The 17,776-nt window shown below is 36.2% G+C and overlaps 1 protein-coding gene across 1 annotated transcript; it reads left to right on the plus strand.

The window, feature by feature from the left end:
* The first annotated feature begins 4,870 nt into the window (after nucleotides 1-4,870).
* Nucleotides 4,871-16,265, plus strand: LOC140163967 (uncharacterized). Its single transcript, XM_072187259.1, has 4 exons — nucleotides 4,871-5,170; nucleotides 6,935-7,069; nucleotides 8,741-8,975; nucleotides 13,070-16,265. Exons 1-4 carry the CDS (start codon nucleotides 4,960-4,962, stop codon nucleotides 15,852-15,854), a joined length of 3,366 nt encoding a protein of 1,121 aa, XP_072043360.1. The 5' UTR covers nucleotides 4,871-4,959; the 3' UTR covers nucleotides 15,855-16,265.
* The last annotated feature ends 1,511 nt before the right edge of the window (nucleotides 16,266-17,776 follow it).

Below are 17,776 nucleotides of genomic sequence, written 5' to 3' on the forward strand. Positions count from 1 at the left end.
GCTCCCCACACAGATGCAATGATATAGATGGTTTTCACCCCTATTCAGTGCCTCTATTTTTCTTTTTTGAACCTTTACTCACTGCACAATGTTGCCTTTGGATAATATTTGAATCTCGCGTGTGTGACGGTTGGTTGGTTAACATTTAAATCTCGCGCTCCATGATCAGATTTTTTTTTTTTTGAAAAACAAGTCATCATCAAACTATGACTACTTGTGTATAGCCTATCTATATGAGATGGGGTAGAGATGAGGGGGAGAGTGTTTGTTAATGGGGGGGGGGGGAGCTTGTTCACAAAATATGATCATTATATGATAGGCCTATATCTTTCGCGAGTGCTTTTTCTCAGCATAGCAAATCCCGGGAGCAAATCAGAATAACGTTTGAAACTTGAATTTTGCGCTTTAAAAACTCTAATTAGGAATGACTGACAGCATATAGGCCTAACAAAATTACTTTCCGACATAATTGCATAATCTGCCCCCCACCCCCACCCCCCATAGGAATTAGTTGGCAAAAGCAACACTTTTATGAATGAAATATGGGTTTTTGACCAATTTAATATGATTCCAAAACACAAGCGGGGAAAATGAAGAAAAGAAAAGAAGAAGAAAAGCCTGAGAAAAGGCTTGGTTGGGGTTCGAACCTGTTCATGCGATATACGCATGGCATGAAAAACAACAATGTTACACCACGCTAACTGATTGCGCCACGAAGGCAGAGATGTATATTTGAGGTAAAAAGACAAACTTAATGAAAAAGAAGTCGAAATCGTTTATAAAACTAATTGATATCTCTCATTTGTATATTATTTGCATGATTAACAACAAAAATCAAACTTTATCCATATTTAAGCAAACAAAATACAAAACAAAGGCAATTCAAATTCTCCCTTTTTTAAGGTGTGGTGTGTGGAACAGGACGACACCGCGAGTGTTCATAATAACATTTGTTACTGAAACATTGCGCTGAGTTTATGCACGGTATATCCTGGCCGACTGCCTTAGGATAGTTCAACTTCTGTAGATTATGTATTAGTGCTCATTTATTAAGGATTGAGAGAGGGCGTTATTCTTCACCAAAAATCCCACCAGAGGATAGACTTTGTGTGTATTGTGACCTTAAGGAAGTTGAAGATGAATTCAATTTTATTATACGCTGCCCTTTTTATACCAACGTGCAAGAGATAACATGTATAAATATTTAGATGATGCCTTTAATTTTCTAATTTTACCAGACTTAGATAAATTCAAATTAATAATGAGTGCTAATGATCATGAAACTGTTCATGTAGTAGCTAATTTTCTTGCATCAGCATTTAATAAGCATACGTTAAGCACCAGTATAGGCCTAACTAATTGCATTGTTTAGTCAATCTAGTAGTCAAGTTATTATATTTGTAGCTTAAATTACTTTATAATTAATAGTCAAAACTATTATTTTGTATAAGTTATTTTAAGGTGTTTCATGTTTGTATTTATGTATATAGTGTTTCTAGTTTGTTTTTTGATTATACCTTTTGTGAGGTGAATGTCAATAAAGAATCTGAATCTATACTATCCTAAACTAATTTAATACGAATATTTGTATTGAAATGCACACATATTATGGCATATTTCAAAGCAAATTTCATGGGGGGGTGAATGATTTTAACTCAAAAAACAATTTTAGTGTTTCTTTTCTGTCAGATTTTATTAATCATCACAGCAACATACGCAGGAATTTTAACTTAAATAGGCCTACATCAACAAAAATCAAGACACAATCTTTATAATTTCTTTTTCTTTATAACATTTATTGGTAGGTGTTGTCCAACTTTCTCTAGCAATGTCAAAATCGGAATCAACTGACATTTCTGAAATAAGCTTTTTCATGGATATGTACTGAAAAATGACATAAAATTAAAAAGAGGATGATGGAATCACAAAATACTCCTTTAACAAAAGTCATGAAATACCTCTAATAGGATATTCTAGTTTTGTTCTTTAACAAATATCATTAGACAGAAAACACAATAAACGGCAAATCACCATAGCAATATGGCCAAGTGCAGTCCAAATTTTTCTCAGCGACTGAAATAGCCTAGTATTGTTTATTAAATACATATACATGTATTTACATATTCAAAATAATTTCAGTTAATTCTGAAACGGACAATCCTAATGAAAGAATCATGTGAATTAGACATCTTTAGCTTGTTTCGTTGTTGAAAGGGATTCAATCATGTTTCACCGTTGTTCATCACCGATTAACAACTCGCGTCTGGCGCGTCTGAGTGGTTTATTTTGCAAGGGCAGCTTTAGCTGCCCGAAGGACGATCGTTGTTAATCGGTGATGAACAACGGTGAAACATGATTGAATCCTAAATAAGTTTCCTTCTTATATATATCGTAGTCTACAATGTATCATAAGTGTTTTTTGTTTGTGTTTTTTCTAGATGCCAGTAACATGGATATTTGTATGAAGCAGATCGATGCCATCGACGATGTAGAGAGTTTTTTAAAGTGCCTTGAGGATGCCAAATTATTTAACCGTCATAATTTGGTATACCTGTCTTTGATACTTACACAAACAGATAAAGAACAGCATTGTAGAGCAGTGGAACGCATTGAGGAATTTAGAACAGATATAAAAGACGAGCTACCTTTATACATGACTACGCTCAAGAGGGTGGAAGGTAAGTTGAAATTTTAAAATATTCAAGCTCAACAGCCAAGAAAAACAAAATCTGATCAGAAATATGCACATAGAAAAGTTCAAAATTCAATTTACATGTACTTCACCTTTATCTAACCAGTTGCAAATGCCTGCCAAGTGATCACAAGTAAAAAGCACCATAGTCTTAACCCTAACGCCCTAAGGGCTTTTCGGCGACGGAAAGGGAAAGAAGGAAAGAATAAAGAGAGAAAAGAAGGAAAGAAGTTGTTTGCTCTGGGTGGGATTCGAACCCGAGACCCCTCGCATGCCAATCACTCGGTCGGCGACACTTTGCCACGGGTCTTGGGCTTCGCTGGCCAGCGAAACCGTGCCTACATATCACTTAGGGCGATTGCGTCATCACACCACGTGGGATGCATGCACGAACAGCGCATATATCAAATAGTATTTTGTAGCATTCAGGCGGGTTAGGGTTAAGGAAGCCTATACTGAGTTTCGATAGTGGTAACCTAACCCTAACGCCCTAAGGGCTTTTCGGCGACGGGAAGGGAAAGAAGGAAAGAATAAAGAGAGAAAAGAAGGAAAGAAGTTGTTTGCTCTGGGTGGGATTCGAACCCGAGACCCCTCGCATGCCAATCACTCGGTCGGCGACACTTTGCCACGGGCCTTGGGCTTCGCTGGCCAGCGAAACCGTGCCTACATATCACTTAGGGCGCTTGCGCCATCACACCACGTGGGATGCATGCACGAACATCGCATATATCAAGTAGTATTTTGTAGCATTCAGGCGGGTTAGGGTTAATGTTCAAGGTTAAAGCGCTATTTGCAATTTTACGGAGCACTTGCACAACAAATTTGAAGATACATTTTATGGGAGTGGAGGCACTGATCACCGCTCATGACAGCACTGCCTAGCAGCAACCCTCTCTTGGCCCTGGGCTAATCATCAGTACCCGAGTCCTCAGACCTCTCTTTCCAATTTTGCCAATCTGTAAGGGACAAATCTTAACAGGCTAACTGTTGCTTGAGACTTCATAAGATAATCCAAATCAGTGCACCTGCATTGAATGTTGATGCTTGTCTAATGTACTATGTGGGCTTGTGCATATAGACTAGGCTTTATAAATACCCTACCATCCCTATGCACATTCTTTCTCAGAATTAGATGCATCAACACTGATGTCAGCACCCATGCATTAATAGTTTATATAATTTTTCTTTCAACAAATACATGTATATAGATTTAACCTATAGGCCTAAATATTAAACCATATTTTTTTAACACTTTTGATGATTTTACATTTGGTGAATACATGCACAATAATAAAGAAACAATAGAATAATCACCATTTGCATGTTGGCACCTATCGTTGGCCGTATCATATACTGACGTATTCAACATTTTTAAAATTTTTGCGAAAATGATATATTAGTTACTCTATACATTCACCAAAAACCATACCTCAAAGTGGCTTAATTATTAAGATATTAAAAGGGCATTTCGTGATCCACAGCCTCATCCCCCCCACTTTTCTCAAAAAAAGTTGAGATTTTTATATCACTGGAAATCTCTGGCTACATAATGTTTATGTAAAATATTTCTTGCAGATTAATTCGTTTGGCAAAGATATCGTGAAATTTGAATTTGAAGAATTTGTTGTTTCACATTGTGAAGTATTTGCAGGACGCGACTTTGTCATTGCACAGTAAAATTGCTGTTTTGTCCTTTCACATAGTGACGTATTTGCGCAACTGTTTCACATAGTGACATATTTGCACAACATCTTTTATTTAATATTGATTTTTTACCGAATAAGTAATGCTGTTATTCCCCTGGCATATTTTCCTGCCGCTGCGGCAAGCGGCAGGGTAGTATGAAACCAGCATAATAGTAATAAGTTGATAACATATGAGAAAATATGGTATATTTGCATTACTTTCAACCAGATTTTAATCAACAGTAATGGTTTAATCAAGATTATGCAGCAAATGGAAATCGCTAAATCTTCAAATTTGATTTTCTCGAAATGCGTATTTTGTAAATACATCAGTATGTGATACGACTGACGCTATATTGTATAGAAATACTGAGAATTATAATTTGTTGTAGAGTTTCATGTTTGAAGCAAAAGATAAAAGGAGCCTATGATGACTCGATGACTTTTATTAATATTCTTACTTCATTTTTATTGTTTTGTCTCGCAGGTTCCCAGTACAGATTTGCAGAAATTAAAATTGATGGGGATCCAAAACACTTCTTTAATCATGATGTTGAAAAATATAGAGAGAAATTTGCTCAAATGCTGAGAATCGTGAAAGAGAAAGTCAAATTTGCAGCACTGGATGAAGGTTGCATTGTCATTGTCTTTCTGTTACCTCCGGATTCTGCTAGAGATTTAATAACAGCAGCCATGGATAACAGTAGTTGGCTTTGGCTTCCAGAAATGAAAGTGTTTGGTGTTCATGTGGAAGGTGAAGAATACATTTCTGTCCAGGATGTACAGAAATCAGGTAGGTCAAGTTGTAGACAAATGCAATAAGATTTAAATAGAGATGTTGAAAATTGTAAACATTTATTATAGAATCACAAATCTTTTATGCCAATTGCACTAAAAATACATGTACAGTCCTTAAAAAAACTTGTGTTGACATACCTTTTTAGTAGCCAACTAGTGGTCACCCATATTTTGCAGTTCGTAAAATGCATTATCACCCTCCAAATTTTCATTGCGAACAATTTTACCATCTCTTTAGCTCCCATCCCTCTTCTCCTTCTACTCCTCCTTCCCTCTTTATCTGTCCCTAGCATGGTTCTAGTACCTCTTCCATCAACTGCTAACAAATCACTTCGGCACTTTGAAGATACTTTACCAACTTATCTGTCTGCTACGCTCTGCATGTACAAACCAACTCGATCACTTCGATCTTCTTCTGAAAGATTATTGAAATCTCCCCGTGTTAATCTTAAATCGGCCGGTGAACGCTCCTTTCATTTCGCTGCTCTGGCTGTTTGGAATTCGCTTCCAAACAGCCTCCGTAACACACATTCGCTTACTCAGTTCAAAAAGCAACTTAAAACTCATCATTTTCTTCATGCTTTTCCGGATTCACACATGTAACTTGTTTGTCTTAATTGTTTGTGCGCCTTGAATTCTTTTGAAGATTGTGCGCCTACTAAGAACCCTCCATTATTATTATTATTATTATTATGTAAAATGTGAAAACATATTTGAATAAGTCAGTATATAGTAGGTCCTATAATTTTATGCTAAAAGAAATTGTAACGGCTTTAAACTTTTATTTTTGCCATGCATGTTCACTTTGATGGTCAGTCATGCTTTACAATTGTTAAAAATATCGCCAACCGGCCATGGCACCCATGCACTCTTCTCATTCATTTTGATACTCCGGTGTTTATTCTTCCCGCTTTCTTGACTCAATTTTCATTTTATTATGCGAAATTAATGCAGACCATCGCGTAAATTTGTACTTGCGAAACCCAAATTTTGATTCCAAGGTATAGCAAGACGAGTAGTGTCTGTAGCAAAGCGTCGACTTGGTCTTGCTGATCGATAAATGGTAATGCATTCTGTGAGGTTTGAAGAAGCCTGTTCATTAAGCGACAGCGACATAATGATGTGATATGAGATGATATGTTCATGGTAGAGTCAAAAATAACACCCAGGTTTTTATTGTATTAGAAGAATAAATGATGTCAGATCCAATGTGGATTTCTGTGTCCTAGTCTGTTCATATTATGTTGAGAGGCAGCAATAAAGAACTCCATCTTTGATTGATTTAATTCAACTCATTGCTGTTTATCCAGCGATGTATGTCATCAACACAAGAAGTTAGCTTAAATAAAGCGCAAGCACTATCACCAGGTATTGTGCGATTTAAAAAACATACAATTGGATGTCGTCCACGTAAATATAAAACTGGCAACAGGTTGAGAATACATTGTGAAAACCTTTAAGTTCCGATTATAGAGAGAGCCCTGGGGTACTCCAAACTTGAGATAGTGCCTTTCAGACATATTACCACTAACACATACTTGAAAATTGTGATCAGTCATATAAGATTGAAACCACAGTCCTCTGTGCTGTGCCCCTTGGGATATTTCCCAATTCTAAGAGCACATTGTTTAGGTTCACAATACCAGAAGAACTGATGCCTATAGCCATTATCCTCTAAATAATATGCTTAAAATCAATCATGAAAGAATTTACAGAGTAGTGTCTGATGGTATTTTTTTTAAATATTTTTATATAAAAGACCAGTCAATATCAGAGAGGATGCAACAAGAAGCCTTGAAGCCTGTGATGGAAGACATTTTACTGAGGACTTCAGAAGACAAAGAGCCAAACCAAGATGCTAGCACTGTAAAGGGCACAAGCACTGGAGCACAAGGTAAAATTATCAATTTAGTACTGTAGATTAAATCATAACAAAGTTGCCAGTAACAAAAAGGCCAATTCACGCTAGAGAGGATACATCAAAAAGCTGTACCAATGACTTCATTGCCAAACCAAGCTGCCAGCACTGTAAAGGACCCGCAAACAAACACTGAGACACCACAAGGTAATAAAATTAGCTTAGTATATTGTTTGGACATGAACATTGGGATATCATATGCCCTGCAATCATGCAGTGTAAGTCTACCTTTCTATGAAATATTTTTGCAGGTAAGAAGGGGACTGCTCTATAATCCGAAGGTTCTACAATCCGAAGGTTCTTTAGTCCGAAGGTTCGCTAGTCCGAACATGTCTTCATAGCATTCGCTAGTCCGAATTTTAAAAGAGGTTCTCTAGTCCGAAAAAAATTTGAAAAGAGGTTCTTTATTTCGAAGGTTCTATAGTCCGAATTTTAAAAACGGTTCTCTAGTCTGAATATGAAAATATACTCTGTAGTTCGAATTTTAAAAAGGGTTCTATAGTCCGAATATAGAAATAGGCTCTATAGTCCGAATTTTAAAAAGGGTTCTATAGTCCGAATATAGAAACAGGCTCTATAATCCGAATTCAAAAAAGGGTTCTCTAGTCCGAAATTGCAAAAGCGGTTCTATAGTCCCAAACGGATACCGTGTTCTTTAGTTCGAATCAGTGAAAAGGTTCTATAGTCCGATTTTTTAAAACATTAACATTTACTGCGCCCTCTAGTTAGATAATACTAAAGCAGAGTTTATGGTAAACTTTAACTATTCTGTAAACTAATTTGTTTAAATGACTAAATTTGTTTAAATGTTTAAAAAAAGCCGCAGCATTTACATGACGGGATGGCGCTATGAAAATTTGAACTCGACAATACTCGAATACATCGTAGAGTATTACTAGTATATAGTATTATAATGGAATGGAAAACAGATAAAAATGAAGAAAATATCACCAGAATAAAAATGAACGTTAATGTACGCGACAGAAAATATCCAGAGAAACCAACCATGTTGAACTTTAGTGGCTTTGTATTTAACAATTGATGATTTGATACTGAAACAAATGATAAAAATAAAATTCGGACTATAGAACCCGCTTACCATTTCGACTAAAGAACACGGTATCCGTTTCGGACTATAGAACCGTTTTGCAATTTTGGACTAGAGAACCTTTTTTTAAATTCGGATTATAGAACCTATTTCTATATTCGGACTAGAGAACCTTTTTTTAAAATTCGGACTATAAAGCCTATTTTCATATTCGGACTAGAGAACCGCTTTTAAAATTGGATTAAAGAACCTCTTTAATATTCGGATTAGGAAACCTTTTTAAAATTCGGACTATAGAACCTTCAAATAAAGAACCGTCGGAATAAAGAACCTTCGTAATAAAGAACCGTCGGATTAAAGAACCTTCGGAATAGAACCGTCGGAATAAAGAACCGTCGGACTATAGAGCTTCCACCGGTAAGAAAAGCCTTAATTAACAAATTACTGACTGAGAAATGTTTCACAACATTCAATTTTAATAACAAGAATTTATAAATATTGCATTAACAAAGTCTAAAATAAAAACTTAGTATGGTAATATTGATCAAAAAATGCTGGAAGAAATGCTAATAATCATCGATATGTATATTCATTTTCAGATCTAAATCACAATTCAGAAGCAGCTGGGTCATCTGGAACACATCCAGAAGAACCAAGATCTGCAAGATACTCTCAGCCAGATTACTACAAGGGTCCAACTATTCCAAGTAGTGATTATCAACCATTTCCAACTCAACCCTTAGCTACAACTTCATCTGTATCAACATCATCACCGTCTCCAACCATGGCTCCAACAGATGCAGCAACAATATCATCTCAACAGAATGTGTGGAGGTGTGTGCATTTGCTTTTGTTTGCTTTTGCTATCACTGCATGTGCATTTTAATAAAATGTTTTAAACTGTAATTATAAACATGATTATGAAATAATCATCTTAAAAAAAGTAACTAACCCCCATTATTCAAAGACAGGTAATTGTATTACAAATCAGAAAAATATGTTGGAAGCAGAATTTATTTCTGCACATTTTGACACCTCATTTGCAGCAATTGACTAAATATTGACGTCACAGTGTACATTTAAATCAGTGTAACCCAAGATTTGAAAGTTGCTGTAAATTGTATTGATTTTGTATTCAGTGTAATGGAAGGAAATCTGTGTAATGATATCTGAGTGTTTTTGTATTGTAAAAATTTGTATGTAAGTGCAACTTTCAAATCTGGACCTCACTACATTAAATTGACGGTGTTTTATTGTTTTCTGGGCTATCTATCAATGGGCAGAAATAAATTCTGCTTCCAACGCATTTTACAGATTTGTAATACAATAGCCCCTTTTTGAATAATGGCCATTATTTAAGGGGGGTTAGTTACTTTTTTTGAGATGTTTACATGCTGCATTTGTAGGTTTTAAAGTGATGAAAAAAATATGGTGTCAACTCTCAACTTGTAGTTTGCACACAGTAGCAGATTTAAGTTTTCATCAAGTCAGCAGTTCTTGAGCTCCCTTGCTATCTTGGAAGCCTAGACCCTCAGTTTTTGTTGTTGTTAGAATAATTATCACCGATATCATTAGTTCGTCCGATAGAAAAGTCCTTATGGCATCATGAGTCGTGTGTCAGTCAGTCTGTGTGTGTTTTGCCCGTCAACAATTATTTAAGGCTTTTGGTAAAAGTTGGTCTCATATGAACAGTTGTAATCTATTTCAACCAAATTTTGGGTCATAGCTGCACTATGGGAACCCTCATCTATTGGTGGAGTTCAAGGTCATATACTGAGGTCAACTTGTAAATAGGCTGAAAATACAAAATCTGGTTTCATATGAACAGTTCACATCCAATTCCAACCAAACATTAGCCAAAGCTGCATTATGGGAACTTTCATGTAATAGTGGTGTTCAAGGTCACATACATTCAAAGGTCATTTGTCATTTCAGGTCAACTTGTAAAATTATAACACAATGTATATATAATAAGAATGATCTCGCTAGACTCACAGGCATACAAAACAGTTGGGGCTCGTAATAGCGATATCTATCAGTTGGTATTATAAAATGAAGGTGAAATTTGAACCAACACTGGGTTACACATTTTCAAGATGGAAATTCCAATAAAAAGTAGTTAACCATTTGGCTTTGAGTTAAATTGGTGCTAAAAATATGAAAAACAGTAATTATGACCTAAATAACAATTGGATGGATTGCACAATAAAGAGCAATGATATTATAGTTGAGCCCACTCAAAATTTTGGTTCGCTTTGCTCACCTAAATTGGTTGACCCCAGTGGTAGCCAATGGGGACTCACCCAATGTATGTTGCTAGTTAGGGAGGTGTGACACCTCCACTTACAAATTTTGTTGGCCAAAGTGAATACTTATTCTTGTCGGCAAATTCATGTGCTCGTCTGCAAATTCCTATGCATTATAGAAATGTTAGATTTGCATTAGTGGTCGCAGAAGATGTTGGTAAAAGTGCATTCCTGATATTAGGAGACATTGTATTACAATAGCAATGAGTTAAAAAAAAGTTAATTGAAAAATGTTTATTTTTGTGTGTGTGCAAAAATGTATTCGCAATTTGGAGGGAGGCTGAATTGATTTATGTTTGTCTTTACAAAAATCAGTGGAATCATCACCACCTTCAATAACGTGCCTAAAGTACTTGCCCCTATCTATGACCTGAACATAACAAGTGGGATAGGGAGAGTCCCTCCCCATTGCAACCCTTGCCTCCCCCATTCCCCCAAATGAGTTGACTGTTTGTACATAATCCAAAAACGGATTGATCAATTCTCTTGTTTTAAAGTTTGGAACATAGGCTGATTAGTTATGCATCAATTGAGCGGGTTTTTGTTGCTCCTTTTCATCTTCATTGCAAAATACAGCCATTTATGAAATTTTTCAGCCAAAATAAAGTTGCATTGTTCTACATAGGATTTTTATGCTTCACTTTGTGTTTAACAATTTTTTCCCTTTTAGTGAGTAATCAAGAAGGAGCATCTTTAATTTAATTAAATTTAAGCTTTTCCTGATTTAGGTGTCACACATTCAAAAACAGTTTTTATGGTTCAGTGAATAAATTAAAATAAATGCTGCAGCTTATTAATGTCTTTCAATAATGAATAGGCCATCCTCCATGTGAGATGGCTTCCAAGCATCGTTCTTCTCTGCCATGTCTACTGTTGGTCAAGCTGGTTCCCCGCATGCTACAGGATTTGCTGCAAGGTCCTTTAAGGTGGTGTTGTCCCTCACTTTTCCGCTAGTAACAAGTTGAGTCTTGATAACGGCAACCCATATAAATGATTTTTGAACCATTCAAGAAATGACCAATGAATTACGTGTACTGGGATGCAGCATAAAAGATTTAACCAAAAATCTGTTGGTCCATTGGTTAAATTATTAATGAACACAAGATTTATCATTGAATTGAAAGTTGTTCCTTCCTAATAAATCTAATGAGAATGAAAAACTTGTTAAATTTACGCATGTTAATGCATACAAAGAGTCAATCTAGAAAAGTGCAACTTTTGTTAATGTATAAAATTTCATAAATGGCTCTATGATTTCTCACTAAATCCATAAAACATGTTTGAAATGTGTAAAATTTAATTCATGAACATCTTATAATAAAGGAAGGTGACCTGACATATTTGGAAAATCAAATTCTTTAAAACTTATGTATAACATAAACTGTTGTCCCTTTCAAGCATTCATGCAAAAAGATCATCTAAATGTTCAATGTTCATTGTACATCATCATGTAATAAATTGATACCAAATGAAAGATCTTATTTTTCTCATTAACATACTGAAATTAGGAGTTCCAAATCGGTGTATTTCCGAAAATATCATTAAAAACCTGCTGAATTAGTCAAAAATATGGTTGAGACTAATTCGGCATTTTTTTGACGATTTTTTCGTTAATATACCGATTTGGAATGCCTAATTTCAATATGTTAATGAGAAAACTATGAGCTTCCACCTGATACCAAAATCTGCATTTTGATAGGGTAAAGTTGGGGATGAGGCTGTCAATCAGGTCACCCACCTTTAAGTTATTCTGATAAAAAACAATATAGAAACATTCCTTTTTGATTAATTTGCTTCAAGTGAAAGAGGTCTGAAACCAAAAGTGATGCATAAAAAGCCTATGTAGAAAAGTGCAACTTTTTTGGGGCCAAAAATTTTATAAATGGCAGAATTTCTCAGTGAAGATGACAAAAGATAACAACAAAACTCCGTTTACTTGATGCATAACTATTCAGTCTATGATCCAAGCTTTAAAACAAGAGAATTGATCAAGCCGTTTTTGGATTATACCAAAATATCTGGGGGGGGCTTACTTTTTTGGAACCGTTTACTTCAATGGAGGTTCTGTATTTGACCCCTTGACCCCCATTTGGCCTCTTTGGTAACAGATTCCCTTCAACCCCCTCCCCCTCCACGCAAAAGACTAGTATGCCACTGTTCGCTCCTAAAAATGTATGTGTGCAGGAGAGGGTGTGTCTCTGTGATGAGGACAAACGTAGAAGAAAGATGAGTGGGTGAAAGGGTGTGGGAGTGGCCTAAGGGGCTGTTTTTGAAATTATGTGTAGGCAGTGGCAATTACTATTTTGATGCTCTCTTTTGGTTTGATTTTATATTCATTTTAGATAGTTTTATAATAATTTGTGCATGTATGTATTACTATGTAATATTTATTGTGTTATATGGGTAATATTTTTATGTGTTATTTTAAATGTTTTAAAGTGATATCCAATCTCGTGTAATTTGGCCTAAGGGTGAAGATATGAAATAACATTTAAGCTAAAACTGGTACCCTATTATACTTTGATATGAACCAAATAGACCAAGATTAAGAGGCTTTTGTCCTTTCATACAATATTAATCAAAAAGTTGGAAACATTTTTGTCTTGTCTTTTTATTATTTAGAATGTGTGGCAGTGCACAAGAAGAGAAAGATGTTCCTGGTTTACTTACCTTGGATCTGAGCATAAACAAGGTAAATTTAACTGACACTTATTCCAAGCAAGCAAGATGTAAGGTAGAAATTCTGAAGAGAACTCTGGAAATTAGTCCCAAACGTCCTCATCGCTTTGCTCTGAGACACATAATTGCAGTCTTTGTGTATCGTCTGGGTGAAGAGAATGACGCGATCCAAGAACTTGAAAAACTAACAGAGGAAGATCCGTGTAACTTGAATGTTCTTCGAGATCTTGTGACAATATTTGAGAAGCATGGCAGAAAAGAAGATGAAGCAGACTTTCTAGCCAAGATTGCAGCCATAAGAGATAAAGATAGTAGTAGGCTAGCCCATGCACAGCACATTGCAGGACAAGGGCTTGCTTGGAGTTTTGATCTTCATGTAGAAACTAGAAGCACCAATAGGTTAGATAAGTCAATTGGGTTGTTTACAAAAGCCTTAGAGATTGCAGGAGACTCAATAAGTGATGAAGAAAGAGAGGATTGGCTCCATCACTTGGCTCGTGATTATGTCCGTGTAAATTATCTCAAAAGAATCAACAAAGTTGAAGAGTATTACAAGGAAAACTTGGTCAAAGCACTTGAATGTATCGAGCCAAATGTACGATCTGGAGACCTATACAGAAAATCTGAGGCATTATGCTTATTGGGTACCTTGTTCTCTCAAAGGCCTGCATTTGCAAATTATCTGGAATTAGTATCTTTTATACAAAAAGATTTCAAGCCATACTGGTACAATCCAGAAAAATGCTTTCTGGCCTCCCTAGAAGCAAATCAAAGTAACTTCATTGCCCTTAACCAGCTTGCCCGACGATACTATTATTCTGATAGAAAAGAATCAGAAGCACTAGATTGCTTAAACAAATCACTTCAGCTAAACTCTGGACTGCCAAATCATGAAGCCTTCCGCATTAGGGCTAGTATCCGTCGCAGTCAGTACAATAAGCAAGTGAGGGACAAAATAGAACATGAAAAACACAACCCTCGGGTAGGTAAGCCTAATGTCAATGACCCTTTTGTCGAGCATCAGAACCCTGATATAAACTTTCTTGGTCTAGCCATGGATGACTTGCAAAAGTGTATCAAGTATAATCCGTATGATTTAGATATGATCAATCTTGCAGAGGTATATCGGAAGCTCGCCTGGAAAGGGAAGCACGAGTATGACAGACACTTACTATATCGTGCTTTATCATATTGTTCAATGGCTGAAAAGTATCAAGACAAGGCTATGAGATCTGATCTACATCAATGTAGAGCTCTAATCTTACAAGATTTGAATGATCTTGATTCAGCAATTCGGTGTTTTATGCAGGCAATTGATTGCGAAAATCCTGGCACCAAGTATAATAGAAATTTTATACTCTTATTCTATGGCCTATTGAGGAGGTATCAGAATTCGGCAGACAAGCCAAAACATTTGCTTCAGCAGCTGGCTTATTGGTTAGAAGAAGGAATGCACAAGTATGCACATACTGGCATCAAAATCAGTAAGTTTGTAACAAGCTATCCAGAGGAGATGATGAGCATTCTGGAAGTTTTGTCAGGTGGTGAAAGAAAGAAGCAGGTTTGCCTTGCAGAAGAGTGTCTTCAGGCTTTCAAAGATACCCAGTCCTGTGACAAAGCTAAACTTTCAAGCATAGAAGCAAAATTAATACTGTCGACACAGAGGATGGCAAAATATGCTAATCAGCAAGCGCCTACAGCTCAAACCCATGATAAGCCAAAAGAAGACAAAGCAGTAATCAGAGTGGAACACACTTTCCAGTCTCTAGATAAAGGGGATCCAATACACAAAGAAACCCACTCGGAAAGGGGAATACTGACTTCCACACAATTGAAATCACACCAAAGAAATCTAATATCAGATGAAGAAAGTATTTGGAAATCAATATCCTTGGATGAGCAAAATCTGCATGAAAGAAAAGAGACATCTACCGTAGAAGTAGCTAATGATATTTGTGCAGTTCTTTCAGAGCCTTCTCCATCAGAAAGTAGTCCACTTGCTAGGTATTTAGAATCTCTTCAAACCTCAAAATCTGAACAGCCTCCTCGTTATGAAAGGCGCCTTTCAGATGATAGCGCATCATCAATAGCCGACTCTGGAATCGCATCTTATGAAGCCTCACAAGGGACACCCGAAAGCCTTTCAGATTATTCAGATGATGAAGAGAGCTACACATTTTCTGATGAGTTGCCTCACAGTTCCCACACTAGTGCATTTCGGCGTATTGTAGAAGAACCTGACTTGCGTAAAGATGATATAGGTGATCCACCAGAAAAGGCATTGCATCCTGATTTCAAATATGATTTCTATGTGGTATATAATTCAAGGTGTGAAAAGACCAGTGACTTTGTGTATTATCATCTAAGATCCCAACTGGAAGAAGGTACAAGACCTCTGAAAGGCTGCATTCAAGAAAGAGATTTTCTACTAGGGACATCAATCATTATTAACATGAAGCGAGCAATAGAAAACAGTGCCAAAATTTTACTTCTGATATCAACTGGATTTTTTGAAAATGAATGGTGCAACCAAGTGACAACTTTAGCGTTTGAACCAGATGTCTGTCACAAGTTGGTCCCAATACTACTAGATCATATGCCACTTCCCAGAACAATTGAGAGTATTCAAATTCATGATGCTGTGAAAACTATCAACTGGGGTTTGATACGAAGATATCTAAACCACCAGGAAGCCCGTATGCATAGGCTAAATTCAACCTTCTTCTGAACCTTATGAAGTTGTAGTCAACACAGGGGGATGAAAACCACAAGTCACTAACTTTATAGGTGTCTGACATGCTAGAGTGATTTCTTGAAACTATGAATGGAGCTGATGACTTCATGAATTCCAGGCTCTGCTTATTCTTGGGAAAATGAGTTTTTGTTTTCTGATTGAGAGTCCCAGAGACCCTAAGTAAGGTGTTACTTCAGTTCACCCTACCTGTCACACTTCAATTCTTTTCTGGATGTTTTAACTATGCTCTTGACTCTCATTCCCCCATTCCCAACTACATCATTTTTTATTCCCTCCCTCATATCTAGTGTGATGCTATCTGGTGGGATCCCTGACAGTGGCACCCCCATTCCGTGTGGGATTTTTTGACAATTTTGGTAAAATCCCCCCCCCCCCAACCTTACCAGCCCCTCTCTGAAAAAAAATCTTCTGGATCTGCTACTGCTGTTGATATGTCATCACAAGCATAATACTTAAAAACATGTCTTCTATGTCTCGCGCATATTTCACACATCGATCTGAGGACAGGGACGTAATACTTTGAACATAAGTCTTGATCAGGATTTTCCATTCGGGAGTCAGCTCACAGATGGTTGGTTGCCATGATTTTATGATTAAATGTGGATCAATAGTGCAATTATTATCGGAATGAGAGCCCATATAAAAGATAATAGTGTCAGTTAACATAAAAAGAATTCATTATCATGAAATTTTAAAATTTGAAGCTACGTAAGATATTAAAAAGATGAGTCAGTTTATCAATATTATGGGAACTTATCATAACCTTCCCATGGCAGCACATTTTTCAAGCAAACATGACTTAGCGTCGACCCCCATTAAGCCACTTGCACGGTTCGCCATTATGCACTATGTGGGGAGAGCCTCGAACTGGCAGCATACATGAATGGGAATTTAACCAGTCATATAACATTCTGTGTAAGGTTACGTAATTCTTCCTTTCATGTATGCTGCCAGTTCGAGGCTCTCCCCGCATATAGTGCATAATGGCGGAACCGTGCAAGTGGCGAATAGGCAACATGCCATGGTATGATGCATGATTACTTGGCAGTTATGTTTTTTTATTAAATTCAAAATCCTAAATCCTTTCTTTTGGGCTAGTGTTGAATAAGAAGAATGCAATGCCCAAGAGATTTTTCTGGATTGAACCAAAACAATTATTTAACTCATAAAACTATTGTTAAATATTACTGTAACTTTGTTTAACTATTTTTGTGTATTTGTATTTACAGGGAAATATATTGAAACGCATGGAAAACAATATTTAATTCCATTGTTTAAAAGCATAAATCTGTTGTATAATTTGTCAATTGCATGTTTAAGAAAGTTGTAAATACTCTTGTTGTAAATTGTGGCCATTACTCGTGTACTTAGTCAGTGGAATTAAAGGGTTTGTCCCAAAAACCTGTGCATACACTGTTAAAATGCTGCTTAAAAGTTTAAACATTGCTGATTAACAGTTGAACTGTTCAGACAGTTGCTTGAAAATAATTATACAACTTGTTTAAAATTTTTAAACAATATCTTGAGCAACTTAAACTTTTAAGCAGTATTTTAACAGTTTTATATAGTTATGTGAAAGTAGTCAATGTTATACCAAATAAAAAAGGTTTGTCTCAGGAGACCATGCGCATAGCTTGAAATTTGAATTTTATAGGGCATTAGGTTTTTTTTCAAGTTTGAGGGATTTTTTTAGTAGTTGTTAGAGGGGAAGTGTCACATGTGGCTGCGAAGCGAGTGGAGAAACAAGTGGGCGAAAAAATCTATAAAAATTAGTGCATTGCGCATTTACTGATTATGTATGTTTCTTTAAAGAGCATACTGCTTTGCTGTTTTTAAATTTTCTTCTGAGACAATCCTCTTTTCTTTACCTTATGGTATTTGTAAAATAAATTGTG

Source organism: Amphiura filiformis, chromosome 11 (genome assembly GCF_039555335.1).
Source record: "Amphiura filiformis chromosome 11, Afil_fr2py, whole genome shotgun sequence".
NCBI lineage: Eukaryota > Metazoa > Echinodermata > Ophiuroidea > Amphilepidida > Amphiuridae > Amphiura > Amphiura filiformis.

Bases quoted from the DNA above. Each gene is read 5' to 3' on its own strand.
- LOC140163967 (XM_072187259.1), top strand. From the start codon at position 4,960: ATGCTGAGAATCGTGAAAGAGAAAGTCAAATTTGCAGCACTGGATGAA. The intron at 7,070-8,740 runs GTAAAATTATCA...ATTCATTTTCAG, and splicing joins CACAAGCACTGGAGCACAAG to ATCTAAATCACAATTCAGAA. The intron at 8,976-13,069 runs GTGTGTGCATTT...TTTATTATTTAG, and splicing joins TCTCAACAGAATGTGTGGAG to AATGTGTGGCAGTGCACAAG.